This window comes from Lactuca serriola, chromosome 7 (assembly GCF_051521515.1).
Source record: "Lactuca serriola cultivar US96UC23 chromosome 7, Lser_US96UC23_V15, whole genome shotgun sequence".
In the NCBI taxonomy this organism is placed as follows: Eukaryota; Viridiplantae; Streptophyta; class Magnoliopsida; order Asterales; family Asteraceae; genus Lactuca; species Lactuca serriola.
The window spans coordinates 207,042,302-207,059,323 of NC_136414.1; the positions used below are offsets into that span (position 1 = coordinate 207,042,302).

At 37.8% G+C, this 17,022-nt stretch overlaps 1 protein-coding gene across 1 annotated transcript; it reads left to right on the top strand.

Annotated features, from left to right (window-relative positions):
- Window positions 1-12,268: 12,268 nt before the first annotated feature.
- Window positions 12,269-12,861, top strand: LOC145064750 (uncharacterized). Its single transcript, XM_079012125.1, has 2 exons — window positions 12,269-12,730; window positions 12,850-12,861. The coding sequence occupies exons 1-2, from the start codon at window positions 12,269-12,271 to the stop codon at window positions 12,859-12,861; spliced, it is 474 nt and encodes a 157-aa protein (XP_078868251.1).
- Window positions 12,862-17,022: the final 4,161 nt, after the last annotated feature.

Here is a 17,022-nt window from a genome sequence, read left to right on the forward strand (position 1 = left end):
TATACTATTTTAAGTAAGAGAATTTACTTACAAAAGTGGAGACTTAAGAACCACACAAAAGGGGTTCTATGCACGTACAAAACTACATATACTATTTTAAGTATGAAGATTTACTTATGAAAATAGCGTCTTAGTAAACACGTAGTGGATCCGTTCGATCTAAAAACTTTACTAACAGGTACACACCGAGAAATCGCACCAGGAACGTATTTTGCTTACTAGTCTTTCGAATTTTGAAGTGTTCTTTAATAACATGAGAAACACGATATAACTTGGTCTTAAGACTCTAAGGCAACATTTCATTTTTTCCAAAGAACAAACAAACGTATCTCTATTACAACAAAATACTTATGCACTCACCAGCTTTAATGCTGATACTCTTTCAAACTACTTGTATTCTCAGGAAATTAGTAAGTCAAGTATGCATACAGGTTTTCAAGAAGATGGAGCATCATAGTGCCAAGTCTTAGTTTTGTTGTTTACTTTTGAAAGTTAAACTTATGTAAAACAATTACAATGTAAACTATATGTTATCAATGAAATGGTTGTTGTTTCTTTGATTACTATTGTACAATTGTTGTGATACTAAGCATGACGTCCTCCGCCCCCGAACGTTTCCACCGTTCCGGTTTGGGGGTGTGACAATGTTCTTTATCTTATCATAAACTTAGTGTTCAAGATATTCGGGGTCAAGGATATGATGGGCTAGTAACATGCGTGGAGAATGGAATGGGTTGCAAGCTTTATTATTAAAGGAATGTCCATACGCTTATTATATACATTGTTTTCGACATCAACTACAATTGGCTCTAGTTACAGTGTCTAAAGATGTGACTGAGGTACATAACTTCTTTAAAACCTTAAACTTTGTAGTTAATGTCATATCTTCTTCTTCCAAACGCAATAATCAACTGCAAGATGCTCAAATTGCTAAAATTTCACATTTAATTGAGGTTGGAGATATTGAGAGTGGAAAAGGCATAAATCAAATGCAAAAATTGCAGAGGCCTGGAGATACTAGTGTTGGATTAGTGTCTAAGGCTATAACTATATTTGGTATGTACTTGACCCGGTTATGCATGGTCCTTTTGGGTTGCCTTCACCATAACAACTTGACAGGATGATTTGTTAAGAGAGAAGATATATTATTGTTTATATATTATGAGAATAATATATTAAAGGAATAATATTGTTGTTTGATTAATATAAGTCATATATTAATTGAGAATTAATTTGGTGACTTAAAGAGGTTAATTGAATAAAGGGGCATAAACTGTCAAATGTGTGATAATTGTGTTTTGGGCTATGTATCCTTATGGATATGAGGGTGGACGAAATTTAGGGTTTGGGAACCATAAATTCGTCAAAGCCTAATATCTAGGAGGATCTTGGATTGCTTAGGGCCTAAGTTATTCAATTAGGGTTTAAGGTGAAACCCTAGTAGCTCATAGTATAAATAGGACCCTAGGGTGAGGGAAATCGGCACTCATGCAAGGCAAGAAACCCTAGGGCCGATTTCTCACCCTCATCATCTCTTAAATCATTTCTTGCTAGTTGGTGTTTGTAAGACATTAGAGGAGTGACAATTGTGACTCTAAGCTCCAAGAAGAAGAAGTATCAAGCAAGTAATCCAAGGTATTGTTCTAGATCCTAATTTATATGATTAGAATCATTGTTTACATTAGATCTAGTATTGAAAGTCTTGGATAGAATGCATGTTCAATTAGAGAAACCTAGATCCAAGCAATTAGGGTTTGCATGTGCACATAGGAAAGTTCTTGTTGCTCAAACCCATCAGTGGTATCAGAGCTTTGATTGATTTCTATTGAATTGATGCAATGGTTAATTGCTTGTTGCTTAAAAAATTCGGTTTTTGGTCCTCTGCCTGATGAACTTGGCGAGTTCCACTGTGGACTCGGCGAGTGGCTCCAACTCGGCGAGTCCATAGTGGGAACTCGACGAGTTCGAGCGTCAGAAAGAGGGAGTTTCGGGATTTATTGTTGTTTTACTTGAGGGATGCCTTAACTTTTTTGGGTCATTAAAATCCGATTTTAACCATATATATGAGTATAGTCTTGACCTAACAAAAGATAATTACCAATTAGTTGAATAATAATTTCCTTATGTGATAATAATTGATTATTTGAATTGAATTGGTGAATTGTTTTGCATGTAATATTGAATAAGAACAAATTGAGATAATCTAATTGTTGATTTACATTATTTGCTATTTGATCCTTATGTTTTAAAAAGTTTAAAACTTGTCCTCAAGTTTTGAAATTTAGTTTTGTGATTAAAAGTTTAAATAATTTAAATTTCAAACCCTAGGATTTTACAGGTTTAAAATTCAACCTATACTAATATATTATTACAAGCTTAATATATATATATATATATATATATATATATATATATATATATATATATATATATATATATATATATATATATATGTATGTATGATTAAAGATGCTAGTTTTACCGTTAGTAGGCCTCATTCACGAAGCCAGTCTATAAGGTGGGTATAAGGTTGCTACCTATAAAATGGCGCTTAATGGGTGTACACTCACACCCACCGCTTGCTTGACTAGTGAAGGGTCGTTAGCCGAACGAGTAGGTATATATATATATATATATATATATATATATATATATATATATATATATGTATGATTAAAGATGCTAGTTTTACCGTTAGTAGGCCTCATTCACGAAGCTAGTCTATAAGATGGGTATAAGGTTGCTGCCTATAAAATGGCGCTTAATGGGTGTACACTCACACCCACCGCTTGCTTGATTGGTGGAGGGTCGTTAGCCGAACGGGTAGGATAGGGCAAACCTCTTCTCATTAATAAGTATAATGAATCTATTTAAAGTAACTATACTATTTTATAACATTCCCAATCTTAGTTACTTTAGGAAACGTGAATTGATGCAATCCCATGAAATTACACTTTGCACCCTTGTTTAGATGTCAGTGGAGCGTGTGTGGTTAACCGGCACACTAATTGTTTCTAAGCGAAGGTGGCAAAGGGTGATTCATTGTTTGTCATAATTCGGTGGAGCGTGTGTGGTTTACTGGCACATAGAATAGGTGATTGTAACAATGAAGGCACCATGTAGATTTGCATGGTTATTCACACCCGCTTTATGATCCTCGGTATCCCAGTCACAAACTAGAGGGGCATATCGAGATTTAAACATGCCATTGGAAACTTCAATGAATCTCAAAATCTAGGAATTCTCAATACATTTAAGACTTAAAGATTATGTTTTTCGTGGTGAAGATTTAGTGAATCTTCATTCACTTACCTCCAAATTATTTGCATATTGGATTACGGTATCCCTTTTCTAATATGTAAATAATGTTGTTGGGTCCTAGCCCTAAATTTCATGTTGGGTGTTAATTAGGGACTTAACTCTAATCAACTTTGTTCCTTTCTATTTGTAGATGTCTAACGCAAACAATGCTGCTGCTAGCTCATTCACGCTAATGAGCCTTTGTCAAAAAGTGACCTTCAATGGATCGAACTTTAGTGAATGGATAAGATACATTTGCACGATCGCTCGTTATGAGGACAAAGAGTATGTTCTTGATGAGAAGCTTAAAAAGATCAATCCAGAAACTGCTACTCCCGAGGAAATGGCTGTGTTTGAGACACATGAGCGTGATGTAACGAAAGTTCTTTGCATCATGATAGCCACCATGAACTCCGAATTCCAAATGTCCTATAAGGACATGTATCCTTATGAGATGCATCTAGACTTGATGGAGCGATACCACCAAAGCGTGAGGCAAGAGCGCTATGAGATCATAACGAATATGATCACTGCTAAAATAGGAAGTGGAGAATCTCTTATCGTGCACTTGAAAAAGATGCAAAGGTATGTCGATCGTCTTTGCAAGTTGAATGTGAACTTTAGGGGAGATTTGGATATCGACATTGTTCTTCACTCCTTGCCCTCATGATACAATCAATTTAGGATGACCTACCACATGAACAAGGAAGAGGTCACCCTAAGCAAACTCCAAGGGCTCCTAAGGACTGCTGAGAGCAACCTGAAGGACAAGTCTATTGCACCATCTCCCAATTCATCTGCTGCTCCTATTTTGGCTAATTGGCAGGGAAGGGGCAAGTAGAGGAAGGCTTCTTCGAAGAACCACCGCAAGGGAAATTCCCAAGATGGTTCCTCTTCTAGTGGGACCAAGGTTGATCCTGCTAAGCCCAACCCTAACCCAAAAAAGGTAGAGTGCCATCATTGCCACAAAATAGGGCATTGGAAAAGAAGCTGCCCGGAATATCTGTAAGCCATCAAGGATGGAAAGATCAAGCCATCTTTTGCAGGTATATACACAATTAAATCTAATGATTCATCCCATGCTATTTCTTGGGTACTTGACACAGGGTGTGGTTACCAAATTTGTTTTCATTTGCAAGGACTAAGAAGAAATAGGGATGTGGAGCTTGGAAGAATAAATCTAATCATGGGGAAGAGAAGATCGTCACCTGTTACCAAGATTGGAGTGTATTCTTTAGTGCTTAGTAATGGATTAAATTTAGATTTAAATAATTGTTGCTACTCGCCAGATATGGCAAGAAACATCATTTCTTTTCATGGTTTGTTTAAACAAGGATTTAGATATTCGTTTAATAATGAGAATGGTTCGATTTATGCTTATCTAAATGGTGTTTTATATTTTGAAGCAATGCCTTGTAATGGAATTTATGAAACTGTTATGGTTGTAGATAACCTAGGAAATGATGTGTTGTGTATGGATTCTACCAATAGTATGGATAAAACATCTTTGTGGCATTGTCGTCTTGGACATGTCAACAAGAAGCGCATAGCCCAACTCCAAAAGGATGGAGTGTTGGAGTCGTTCGACCTTAGGGAAGATGACACGTGCGAATCTTGTTTGCTTGGAAAGATGACCAAGTCACCCTTCACCGGTACTTGTGAGAGGGGTGAGGGTTTATTGGATCTCATACATACCGATGTATGTGGGCCCTTTAGATCCACCATAAAGGATGGGAACCGCTTCTATGTGACTTTCACCGATGATTATAGTAGATATGGGTATATCTACTTAATCAAACACAAGTCAGAAATATTTGAAAAGTTCAAAGAATTCAAACATGAATTGGAGAATCAATTGGGCAGGAAAATCAAGATGCTTCGATCCGATCGAGGAGGAGAGTACCTAAATCTTGAATTCCACGACTATCTCAAGGAATGCAGAATAGTTTCGCAATTGACGCCGCCTAGGACACCGCAGTTGAATGGTGTGGCAGAAAGGCGCAATCGAACCCTGTTAGACATGGTTCGTTCTATGATGAGTCGTGCTTCACTACCTATCTCATTCTGGGGGTATGCCTTAGAGACTGTTGCCCATATCCTTAACCGAGTCCCTACAAAGAAGGTTGCCAAAACACCTCACGAGATGTGGACAGGGAAAGCTCCCTCGTTAGCACATATCAAGGTTTGGGGCTGTGAGGTTTTCGTAAGACGAGAAACTTACAACAAGCTTGAACCTCGAAGTGAGCAATGTATTTTCATCGGCTATCCGCAGAAATCCTTTGGATATCTCTTCTATAGACCGAGTGAAAATGTTGGATTTGTTGCGAGGATAGGGGTTTTCCGAGAACGAGAACTCATAAGCCAAGGAGACAGTGGGAGGCAAATCGATCTTGAAGAGATTCAAGAGTCGAGCGATGAAGGAACCTCTAACACTGGCGCTCAACCCGAGGAGGAAACTCCGGTTGAACCGATTAACGAGTCCTTACCTTTTAGACATTCCAAAAGAGTTAGAGTTCAACCCCAGTTTTATGGCTTTCATATTACTACCGAAGGGGATACGTATATTAGTGATGGTACACTAATAAATCTAGATGAACCTAATAGCTGTAAAGAAGCCATGACAGACCCAGAGTCTATAAAATGGAAAGAGGCGATGGACAACGAGATTCAGTCCATGTATGACAACCAAGTTTGGAATTTGGTTGACAATGTGCCCGGACATAAGACAGTTGGGTGCAAATGGATCTTCAAGAAGAAGACCGACGTGGATGGGAATGTGCACACGTATAAGGCACAACTAGTGGCGAAGGGCTTTACTCAAACTCCCGGAGTTGACTATGATGAGACCTTCTCACCAGTTTTTAAGATAAAATCTATTAGGGTAATGCTAGCCATTGCTGCATTTCATGATTATGAGATATGGCAGATGGATGTCAAGACCGCTTTCCTTAATGGGAAGTTGGCTGAGGATGTTTACATGGCTCAGCCAGAAGGTTTTGTTAATCCGAAGCATCCTAATAGAGTGTGCAAGCTTGAAAAGTACATTTATGGACTTAAGCAAGCGTCTCGCATATGGAATCTCTGCTTCAATGAGAAAGTCAAAGAGTTTGGATTTGTACGAAGTGAAGATGAATCATGTGTATATGTCAAGGCCAATGGGAGTATAGTTAGCTTCCTCGTTTTGTATATCGATGACATACTGCTCATAGGAAACGACGTCCAGACTTTGCAGGAGGTTAAGTCCTGGCTCGGGAAGTGCTTCGCTATGAAGGACATCGGAGAGGCTTCCTATATTTTGGGAATAAGGATAGTGAGAGAAAGAAGTAAGAGACTAATAGGACTTAGTTAGAATACTTACTTAGATAAAGTACTAAAACGTTTTAGTATGGAAAACTCGAAGAAGGGAGAACTACTGATACAAAGTAATTCCAAGTTGAGTAAGACTCAAAGTCCGAGTACTGAAGCCGAGATAGCTAAGATGAGTCGAGTACCATACGCTTCCGCAGTTGGCTCAATCATGTACGCTATGACTTGTACTCGCCCTAATGTGGCCTTTGCTTTGAGCATGGTCAGTAGATATCAAGGGAACCCTGGCAGAGCTCATTGGATTGCAGTCAAGAATATACTTAAGTACCTTCGGAGGACCAAGGAATGGTTCTTAGTCCTCGGAGGGAGTGATGACTTAAAGGTGCGAGGGTATAGTGACGCTAGCTTCCGGACCGACCGGGACAACTATCGTTCACAGCCAAACTGGGTCTTTACCCTTAATGGAGGAGCAGTGACTTGGAAAAGTTCCAAACAAGAAAACGTATTTGATTCAACATGTGAATCAGAGTACATTGCAGCGAGCGAAGTGTCAAAGGAGGCGATGTGGTTGAAGAACTTCATTGGTGATCTTGGAGTTGTGCCTGCCATAAAGGAGCCTATGGAAAATTTATATGATAATGAAGGAGCGGTTGCTCTGACCAAGGAACCAAGGGATCATGGTAGATCTCGGCATATCGACAGAAAATATCAATTTATTAGACATCGAGTAGAAGAAGGACACCTCGTAGTGAAGAGGGTATCGTTAGAGGATAATCCAACAGATCTGCTTACGAAGGGACTGAGTAGGGTTAAGCATTTGCAGCACGCTAGGAGCATTAGGCTGAAAGACGATATTAGTTTAGATTAGATAGTTTGGAAACATGTAGTAGATAAATGTAATTGACATTTGATGATTAAATAAAAGAGTATTATTTATTAATAAAGCTACTGTCTTATGTTAATTGTTTAACTATTGTTTCACTTTGCATGTTTTGACTTCCTGAATAATATAGTTATCAAGAATAATTGAATTATTCGAATGGTCCACAATCGTTCACATGTTAGAAGTAGGTATGAATGAAGATTGTCATGAATTGGTGTGCAGATTGTCTAAAAGGGTATTAGACATAGCAAAGGTTTGCTACAACGTTCGTGAGTGCTTATGAACAAGTTTTGAGCATTGGAATAAACCCACACTTGCTAGAATCACTTTATGGAATGTGACACAAGTGATCGCAAGACGATACTATCATATGGTCTTAAAACTAAGATATATGGTTTATTGTTTATTAATTGGTTATGCATTGACAATGCGAAACCGCATTAGTAAATTGATATCATAAAACGCATTGGTGTGTATAGTTGATTAGTAAATAGTGAATGCATATAAGTCGAAGTTTATTTGTTAGTTTTATTCTAAGAGAATAAAAGCAATATCACGGCCGCTCGATGATTTGATTTGACTTATGTGCCAGGCCCCGTCAGGACTGAATTGATGTGTTCAATTAAGTTCTATGTCAAATAAATTTGAGATCGAGAAACCAAAATGTTGGACAATAAGTTCCATAAGATTGTCTACATAATATCTAAACAGAGGAATGTATGATCCCTTATCTAAAGGACAGAAGATTGATAAGATCAGAGTTGACAGCGTCTTTGAGAGCTACGATTGCTAATCGGTTTGTATTTGCATATATAGTTACTGACAGCGTCTTTGAGAGCTACGATTTCTAATCGGTTTGTATTTGCATATATAGTTACTAGACTTATCCAAGTGGGAGACTGTTGGATTAGTGTCTAAGGATATAACTATATTTGGTAAGTACTTGACCCGGTTATTGTGACATCCCCATTTTCACGGCCAGAAAAGACCGATTTTGTTTATGCTTTATAAAAATCAGAGTACTTCTTTTAATAAAAATGTTGCGGAATTTGTTCGCAGAAAAACATGATAAATACGTTATTAAAAGATTTTCAAAGAAACGTATTTTATTCATTTTAAAACGTTTGGGATGTCGTCGTTAATACAGAAACATAAGCATAAAAAGAACTTACATTTATTTACACTAGTGATCTACATCTCTTTAAATCTCTTAGTGTAATGTGACTTCATATCAACACCTGTGATATAAATAAACTGAGTGGGTCAGGTTGGGAAACCTGGTGAGTACATAGGGTTTTCAACCCACAATAATATAATTATTATGTTCAAACAATCAAACAATCAACCCAATTACCCATCCCCATTATCTTTTTCATTCTTAAGGATCTACCCTAAGAATCAACCATTCCTCGTTCATACATTCCTAAGGATCATCCTAAGGAATCGGCACGAAGTCCATCGTCACTGGGGTTTAGGCACTAAGTCTGCATAGTCGCTAGAATTTATACAATAGGCACTAAGTCTGCATAGTCGCCAGGGTTTTGGCACCAAGTCTGCATGATCACTAGGGTCTAGGCATCAAGTCTTCATGATCACCATGGTTAAGAGTACACCGAGTGAACACATCGTTCACAACACCTACAGGTTGCAAGCCTGCTAGTGTTCCACTGGACTGTCTAGAATAGTCCGTGGTTGTCATCCATACTCTGCTGAATGACGGGGACATCGTTTTGAAAAAAGACTTCTCACATCATACACCTCTCACCCATACCTCATAGTCTATATCACCTCTCAACTCATCGTCCAACTCATATTTCATCTATTATATCTACCCATGTTTTACCCCAACATTTTCGTAGATATAAAATACATATATAGTTTAAATCATTTAAAACATGTATAAAATCTTTCACCGAGCATAGACAGCAAGTAAACATACAATATGCACATATAGCACATAGTAAATACTTCATATCTATGTGTAAGTTGAAGGGGACCATGCACTCACCTGAAAGGTGGTGACTCAGCACTCGGACAACGCTTCGATACTCTCAAAACAATTTCCTTTGATAAAACTTAGTACCAATACCACTAGGTTTTAGTCTAACGATAACCGCGACAAATTAATAGTCTGATTATTATTATTATTATTATTATTATTATTATTATTATTATTATTATTATATAAGCGTTAAATAACACTCAATATAACTCGTAATAATAGCCCAAATAATTATTTTAAGGACCTAATAACATTCCTATAATTATTTGAAAGCTATATTAAAAATGACGTAAGCGTAGCTCACTTACAGCAGATTTTAACGAAAACTGGAACTTTATTTGGAGCAGCGTTTCGAAACCGAAAGACCCTTTTTCTCGGGACTCCGGGAGCCTCGGGGCTTCCTTAGGGTGCTAGGGGATCACCTAGGCTTAGGGGAGGTTTCAAACCCTTAGAGAGAGAAAGAATTTTAGAAAGAGAAAGAAATTTGTGTATTTTGCTCGGCAACCCTCGCTGCCTATTTATAGGCGTGAGCCTTCAGAGGTACGCTGGGGGTACAACAGCATTACGCTGCACGTAGCTTCAGATAAGACTGAGGCGTGGCAAGCTTCGGATGGTGAGACGTGGAGGCTTGTGGACCGAGGAAGAGTTCTTCGACGCGGGGCGTTCCGAACCTCATACGCAAGGCGTACTCATACGCAGGGCGTCGGATGCTAACGTTGGGCGTATGCGAGGGGTTGCATGTCATGTATCCGAGGCTAGGCTTTCTTCAGCGATGGACGGTCTAGATCGTGCCACGTCATCGCATCTAGCAGCAGCTTTGCAAATTCAAGTTTAATCTTTAAAAATTTGTAACTTTCGCATACGAGCTCCGTTTTCAACGTTCTTTATATCCACGCGAAGGCGGGAATGTAGTCTACAACTTTCGTTTAGACTTCGTCGGCTAATTTTGACTCGATTTTAAATTTTTTATTATTAACAGGCCGAGACAAGATTGGTCCGTTAAATCTTCATAACTTCTTCATCCGACGTCCGTTTTCGCCCGTCTTTTTCTCGTTACGCTACTCTTAACGAGATCTTCGATTTTTGTTTAGGTCGTGTTGGCTAAAAATCACTCGATCTAATATTCGAATTTCGGGCTGTACACCGCTAATCCGAAACTTCGAAAAATCATAACTTCTTCATACGAAGTCAGATTTGGGCGTTCTTTTTATCGATGTTCTTAGTTTAACATACTCTATGACTTTCGTTTAGAGCGCTAAGGCTAAATCTCGCTCTATCGTAAATTCTCTATTTACGCTTCCCGGTGCCGTGCCGGTTCCGACGCGAAACTTCGACGGGTCATAACTTCTTCGTTATAACTTGGATTTCGGCGTTCTTTATATGTACGGTAAACCTTGTGACATATTATAAAACTTGGTTAAGATAAATAATCTTTTGTCGAAAAGTCGTTTCCGACCCCTATTGCCTCTAAATTAACTAACCCAGATCTGCGGGCGTTACAGTTATGCATGGTCCTTTTGGGTTGCCTTCACCATAGCAACTTGACAGGATGATTTGTTAAGAGAGAAGATATATTATTGTTTATATATTACGAGAATAATATATTAACGGAATAATATTGTTATTTGATTAATATAAGTCATATATTAATTGAGAATTAATTTGGTGACTTAAAGAGGTTAATTGAATAAAGGGACATAAACTGTCAAATGTGTGATAGTTGTGTTTTGGGCTATGTATCCTTATGGATATGAGGGTGGACGAAATTTAGGGTTTGGGAACCTTAAATTCCTCCAGGCCTAATATCTAGGAGGATCTTGGATTGCTTAGGGCCTAAGTTATTCAATTAGGGTTTAAGGTGAAACCCTAGTAGCTCATAGTATAAATAGGACCCTAGGGTGAGGGAAATCGACACTCATGCAAGGCAAGAAACCCTAGGGCCGATTTCTCACCCTTATCTCTCTCCCTCTCTCTCTCTCTCTCTCTCTCTCTTAAATCAGCTTCTTGCTAGTTGGTGTTTGTAAGCCATTAGAGGAGTGACAATTATGACTCTAAGCTCCAAGAAGAAGAAGTAGCAAGCAAGTAATCCAAGGTATTGTTCTATATCCTAATTTATATGATTAGAATCATTGTTTACATTAGATCTAGTATTGAAAGTCTCGGATAGAATGCATTCTCAGTTAGAGAAACCTAGATCCAAGCAATTAGGGTTTGCATGTGCACATAGGAAAGTTCTTGTTGCTCATACCCATCAACTAGGTGGAGCTCTCATTTCAAATCAATATGCAGTTTGATGAGATTGTTTGGTCCTTCTTGTGTAGTATTGAATGAGATTGCTATAAAAGGTTCTACATCTTCTCAAAGAGGTGATGCGACATATGCACTTACACATGCGTTATCATTTGATTTTGTCATTGTTATGCACATGATGAAAGAAATTATGGGGATAACTAACAAGCTTTGCCAAGCTTTAGAACACAAATCTATTGATATTGTTAATGCTCTATCCTTGGTTTCTACAACAAAAATATTGATTCAAAAGTTGAGGGCAATCGCTTTTGGACCAAGTGGTTTCTTTTTATGAGAAAAATAGTATTCTTGTCCCTAACATGAAGGAAACTTATAGATATGTAATTCGCCAACGTCGTGAAAAAGACCATATAACCACAGAGCATCACTACCGAGTTGAAGTATTCATTGCTGCTATTGATAGTCAGTTGCAAGAGTTGTACTCTAGATTTAATGAGTCTGCAATATAGCTTCTCCATCTCAGCATTATGCTAGATCCAAGAAAATCCTTCAATGTTGAGGATATTTGTAAATTGGCAACATCATATTATCATATGGACTTTACGGAGCACGAAAGGAATTTGTTGAAACTTGAGTTACAACACTATGAACTAGATGTGAAAAATCACCCAAAACTGAAAAATTCTTCTACAATTTCTGAGTTGTGTAGAGGCCTACATGAAACAGGAAAATCAGGTACTTATCCTTTGCTTGATAGATTGATTCGTCTTATATTGACTCTCCCTGTTTCTACTGCGACATCTGAAAGAGCATTTTCAGTAATGAAAATTGTGAAAACAAGACTTAGAAATACCATGAATGATGATTTTCTTAAAAGTTGTTTGCTTGTTAACATCGAGAGAGAGATTGCTGATACATTTCCTACGGATGATATTATAGATGATTTCTATTCCATTAAACAAAGACGAGCACAACTTAAAGTGCATAAGGTACTACTTCTTATGTTATATATATATATATATATATATATATATATATATATATATATATATATTGTAAAATGAACCATATGTATCTATGTTATAATTACTTATTTTAATACTTGCAGGTTAATGGATGAATATGAGTCGATGCTTTTAGTTAGTTGAAAACGTTTGAAGATTCAGACTAATGGAGACAAATTTTTAATTCTTTGTCATTTTTTTTTTAAAATTTAGACTTATTACTTTATGCGGGTGTAACATTATATTTGAATATATTATTACGATGTGAGCCCCCCTTAATCTTAAATCCTGGCTCCGCCCGTGACTATGGGTGCCCGACCTACCCTCCGATGTATCTCAATCGGTTACGGGGGCTATTTCACCCCTACCACTACCACATAATAACATAACATAACATAAACATATTGTCTAGCATATTTGGGTACTAGACTACCCCTTTGGCCCTATCGACTGGTAATCGGGGACTATTCCCCTTACTATCACTATCACATAATGTCATATCATGCTAACACATAATAATAACAGATAACAACATACCAAATAATTATCACGAAGACAATTATCTCTACTATGACTCATACTAGTGAGCCGGCCTTGGTGCCTTAGACCCATTTCAACTGGAAGGTAGCTCACCTCACACTGCTGAAGTCCCACAGACACAACCCCAGCTACTGGATGATAGGTTCCCAAAATGTCAATATCAAAACATCACCCAATTAATAATTGGTTCCTAACACATAACCATAAGTCAATGCTTGGGGTAAAAGACTACTTTACCCTTATCTTAGCTTGATTCAAGCCCAAGGCCCAATCCAAAGGCCCAAAAGTCAACTATGAGTCAAAGCCCAACATATGGCCCAATTTTCCAAATTGGGCCCAAACCTTTACATGGTCTTATTCTAAGGCCCAACCATTTATTTCAGTCCAAACATGTGGCATTACAATGGTCCAATATCTCATAATTATCAAGGCCCAATTATGGCCCATCTATGGCCCAATTTTCCAAATTGGGCCCAACCCCTCATATGGGCCTTACGCAAGGCCCAAGTGAAATTAGGGTTTTCACATAAAATGACGTTTAGGGTTAAGTGTTTCTCACTTAACCCATTAAGGACTTAATCCATTAAGTCAATCACTCTACTAGACACATCATATGGTGTAATCGGGCTTAATACATAGTCCAATTCCAATGGCCCAAAATGCGGGTCCTGATAAGTCCAAGCCCATGATTCCAAAATTAGGGTTTTCTAAACCCTAATTAGGGTTTCCAACCCAATAGGCCCAAAAAGTCAAGTCCTTAGATCCATTAGGGTTCATTAGGCCCATTAAGGCAGCGACGGTGGAAACGACTCGGATGAGGAAGAACATCAACGCTACAATGGCGCTCACAATGGCTGGAGGAGCAACAGGAGAAACAATAGTCCTTCAGGATGGCAACCGATGACTAGGGCATCACAGACGAGACCTCCAGCGGCGGCATCAGCAATGTAACAGTGGCGGTAGGAAAAGCGAACAAGGTGAATGGTGGCGGCGCGGGAGACGAAGAAGGAGGCATAAGGGGGAGGTGACGACTGCTAACTCATTTTTTTTGGGAAAGAGTCCACGGCCCCGGCAAAAATTTTATATCAAGAAAAGAAATTTACAAGAGTTTAAATCACTTTTGGACAAACACCAAAGGTGATACAAAGCCAAACGTCAGAATGATACCAAAACCAAATACAAGGTTTAAAAACAATAAAATCATAAAAATAACACTTTGAACATCTTATTCTAGTTTTCCTATCCTCCATATAACCCAAAAAAAGTAACCCATTGAATATATGTATAATGCCATTTCTCCACCTTCCTAAACTCTCAAAAAACCAAAAATTTAAGTATCCAATCCAAACCCATGTATCAACAAAAGAATCTTTATCAAAATCGCTATCCATCCCAAAATTAACAGTCTTTTCTCAAATCTTCAAATCCTTCCAATCTTCAAAAGATCTTCTTTGACTATACTAATTTCCCAATAAAGCATTCCAACTATCACCATCTTCATTCATCATCCAAAAACTTATAATGAAAATCTCATCTCTTGATTTTTTACGGAAAAAATCATAAAACCCACCAACTATATAACTTGGAATTGAACCAAGATTTTTGAAATTTTTATGGAAAAAGTTGAAAAATCAAACTATAGCTCCCGGATTTGAACCGGATAAAATCATCCTTTTTTGGAAAAAAGGGGCCAACCACACGACTAAACTACTTGGAATTGAACCAAGATTTAAGTTCTTTTTATGGAAAAAGAAGGAAAACCAAACAACTAAATGCTCCGGGTTTGAACCAGAAAAATTCATCCTCTTTTGGAAAAAAGGAGCAAACCACTTGACTAAACTACTTAGAATTGAACAAAGATTTAAATTCTTTTTGTAGAAAAAGAAGAAAAACCATCCAACTAAAATTCCCGGGCTTGAACCGGATAAAAAATGACATTTTGTTAAACAAAAAATGCCAAAAAAATTGTGGTACAGTCTGAGGACGACGTACCCAAGCCCGTGTATTAACATGTGAATATCTCACCACTTACTGCTTGAATCAGTAGTGGTGTAACGCCTGTGTTTCTAGGCTTGTCATTAATCTTGATATAATAGTCTAGGTTAACCTTTGTAACCCGTTTTGAAATAATAGAAGTGTAGTATTTGAGTATTATGTGTTTTGTGCTTAATTGCTTAATTATGTGATTTGATTAATTAAGAATAAAATGAGCGTCAAAATTTAAGTGTAAAATAAACTTGATATCTTTGGATAATGTTGTAATAGTTGAAACGAGGTTTCCGAATATATATATATAGAATGCCCAAATCTGACTTCATATGAGGAAGTTATGATTTTCTGAAGTTTCGACTTAGCGGTATGCAGCCCGAATACTTGATTTGAGATCGAGCGGTTTTTAGCTGAAACAATCTAAACGAGAATCGAAGATCTTGTTGTTAGTAGTAAAACGACGAAAAGTTAGGCGAGAACGGACATCGGACAAAGAAGTTATGAATTTATAACGAAGTTTTTCTGTCCCGGCCTACTAAAAATAAATAATAAAAATAAATTCAAAATTTGACGACGGAGTCTAAACGAAGTTCGTATGAAGAAGATATGAATTTCCAAAGTTTATTAAATATTTAATATTTAAATTTAATTCCAAATCCCGGTATTATCCGAAGGGGAGTCATCAGACTCATCCGAAGTACGCCCAGCGTACAGCGAAGCGTGACGTCCCTTGCACTCGAGTTCTTTGGATACGTAAGCAATGACGAATTCGGACGCGTACGCCCCGCGTACTGCTGTACGCCCAACGTACTGCGAGGCTCCAGCCTCCTATAAATAGGATGCGAGGCTGCCGAGTTCTTTTGCCATTTTTCTCTTCTCTCTCTCTCTCTCTCTCCTGTTTTGCATCGTTTAGCGTGCCATTTATACCCCAAAGCCCCGGTAATATTCCCGAGCCCCGAAGCAAGATCCGAAGCCCCAAGGATCCCGAAAAGCGTTATTCCCGAGCCAAAGCTCTGCCCGCGAGAAGTTCGATTTTTGTACAGATCTTCCAGATCTGCGGAGAGATACTACTTCTACAAGCCGTAGTGCTGTCTGATCATCTTCTGATCAAGTGAGTGTATACTACCTTTCATAAACGCGATAATAATACAAGTATGGTTTGAGTGTATTAAGTATATTGTTGTTTATATATGTGAGTGTATACTACCTTTCATAAACGCGATAATAATAAAAGTATGGTTTGAGTGTATTAAGTATATTGTTGTTTATATGTGTGAGTGTGTAGTTACTTTCTTCTAACGCATAATTATGAAGTATTTTATACGAAATACGTGTTATGTGTATAATTTTGTTGTTATGTGTGTGAATGTATATTCATTCTCTTCTATCTCACAGATCTGATTTATTTTCTATGAAATACGTGTTATGTGGGTGTGCCTCATCTGTTATGTGGAATATGTATTGAATGAAAATGCTATACAGGTTTTAAACTATGTATAAAAATATATATTTTTATCTACTAACATGTTGGGTAGAACATGGGTAGATAGTTGGTGTGTAATAAACAGATGAGAGGCCTCGATGTTGTTGTTGTTGATCTAGTTATTCAGCGGAGTATGGATAACGACCATAGACTCTTTCTAGACAGTCTAGTGGAACGCTAGCAGGTTCATAACCTGTAGGTGTTGTGAACGATGTGTTCACCGGTGTACTCTATCCCCTTCATGGTTGCCTTTAGGACATCTATT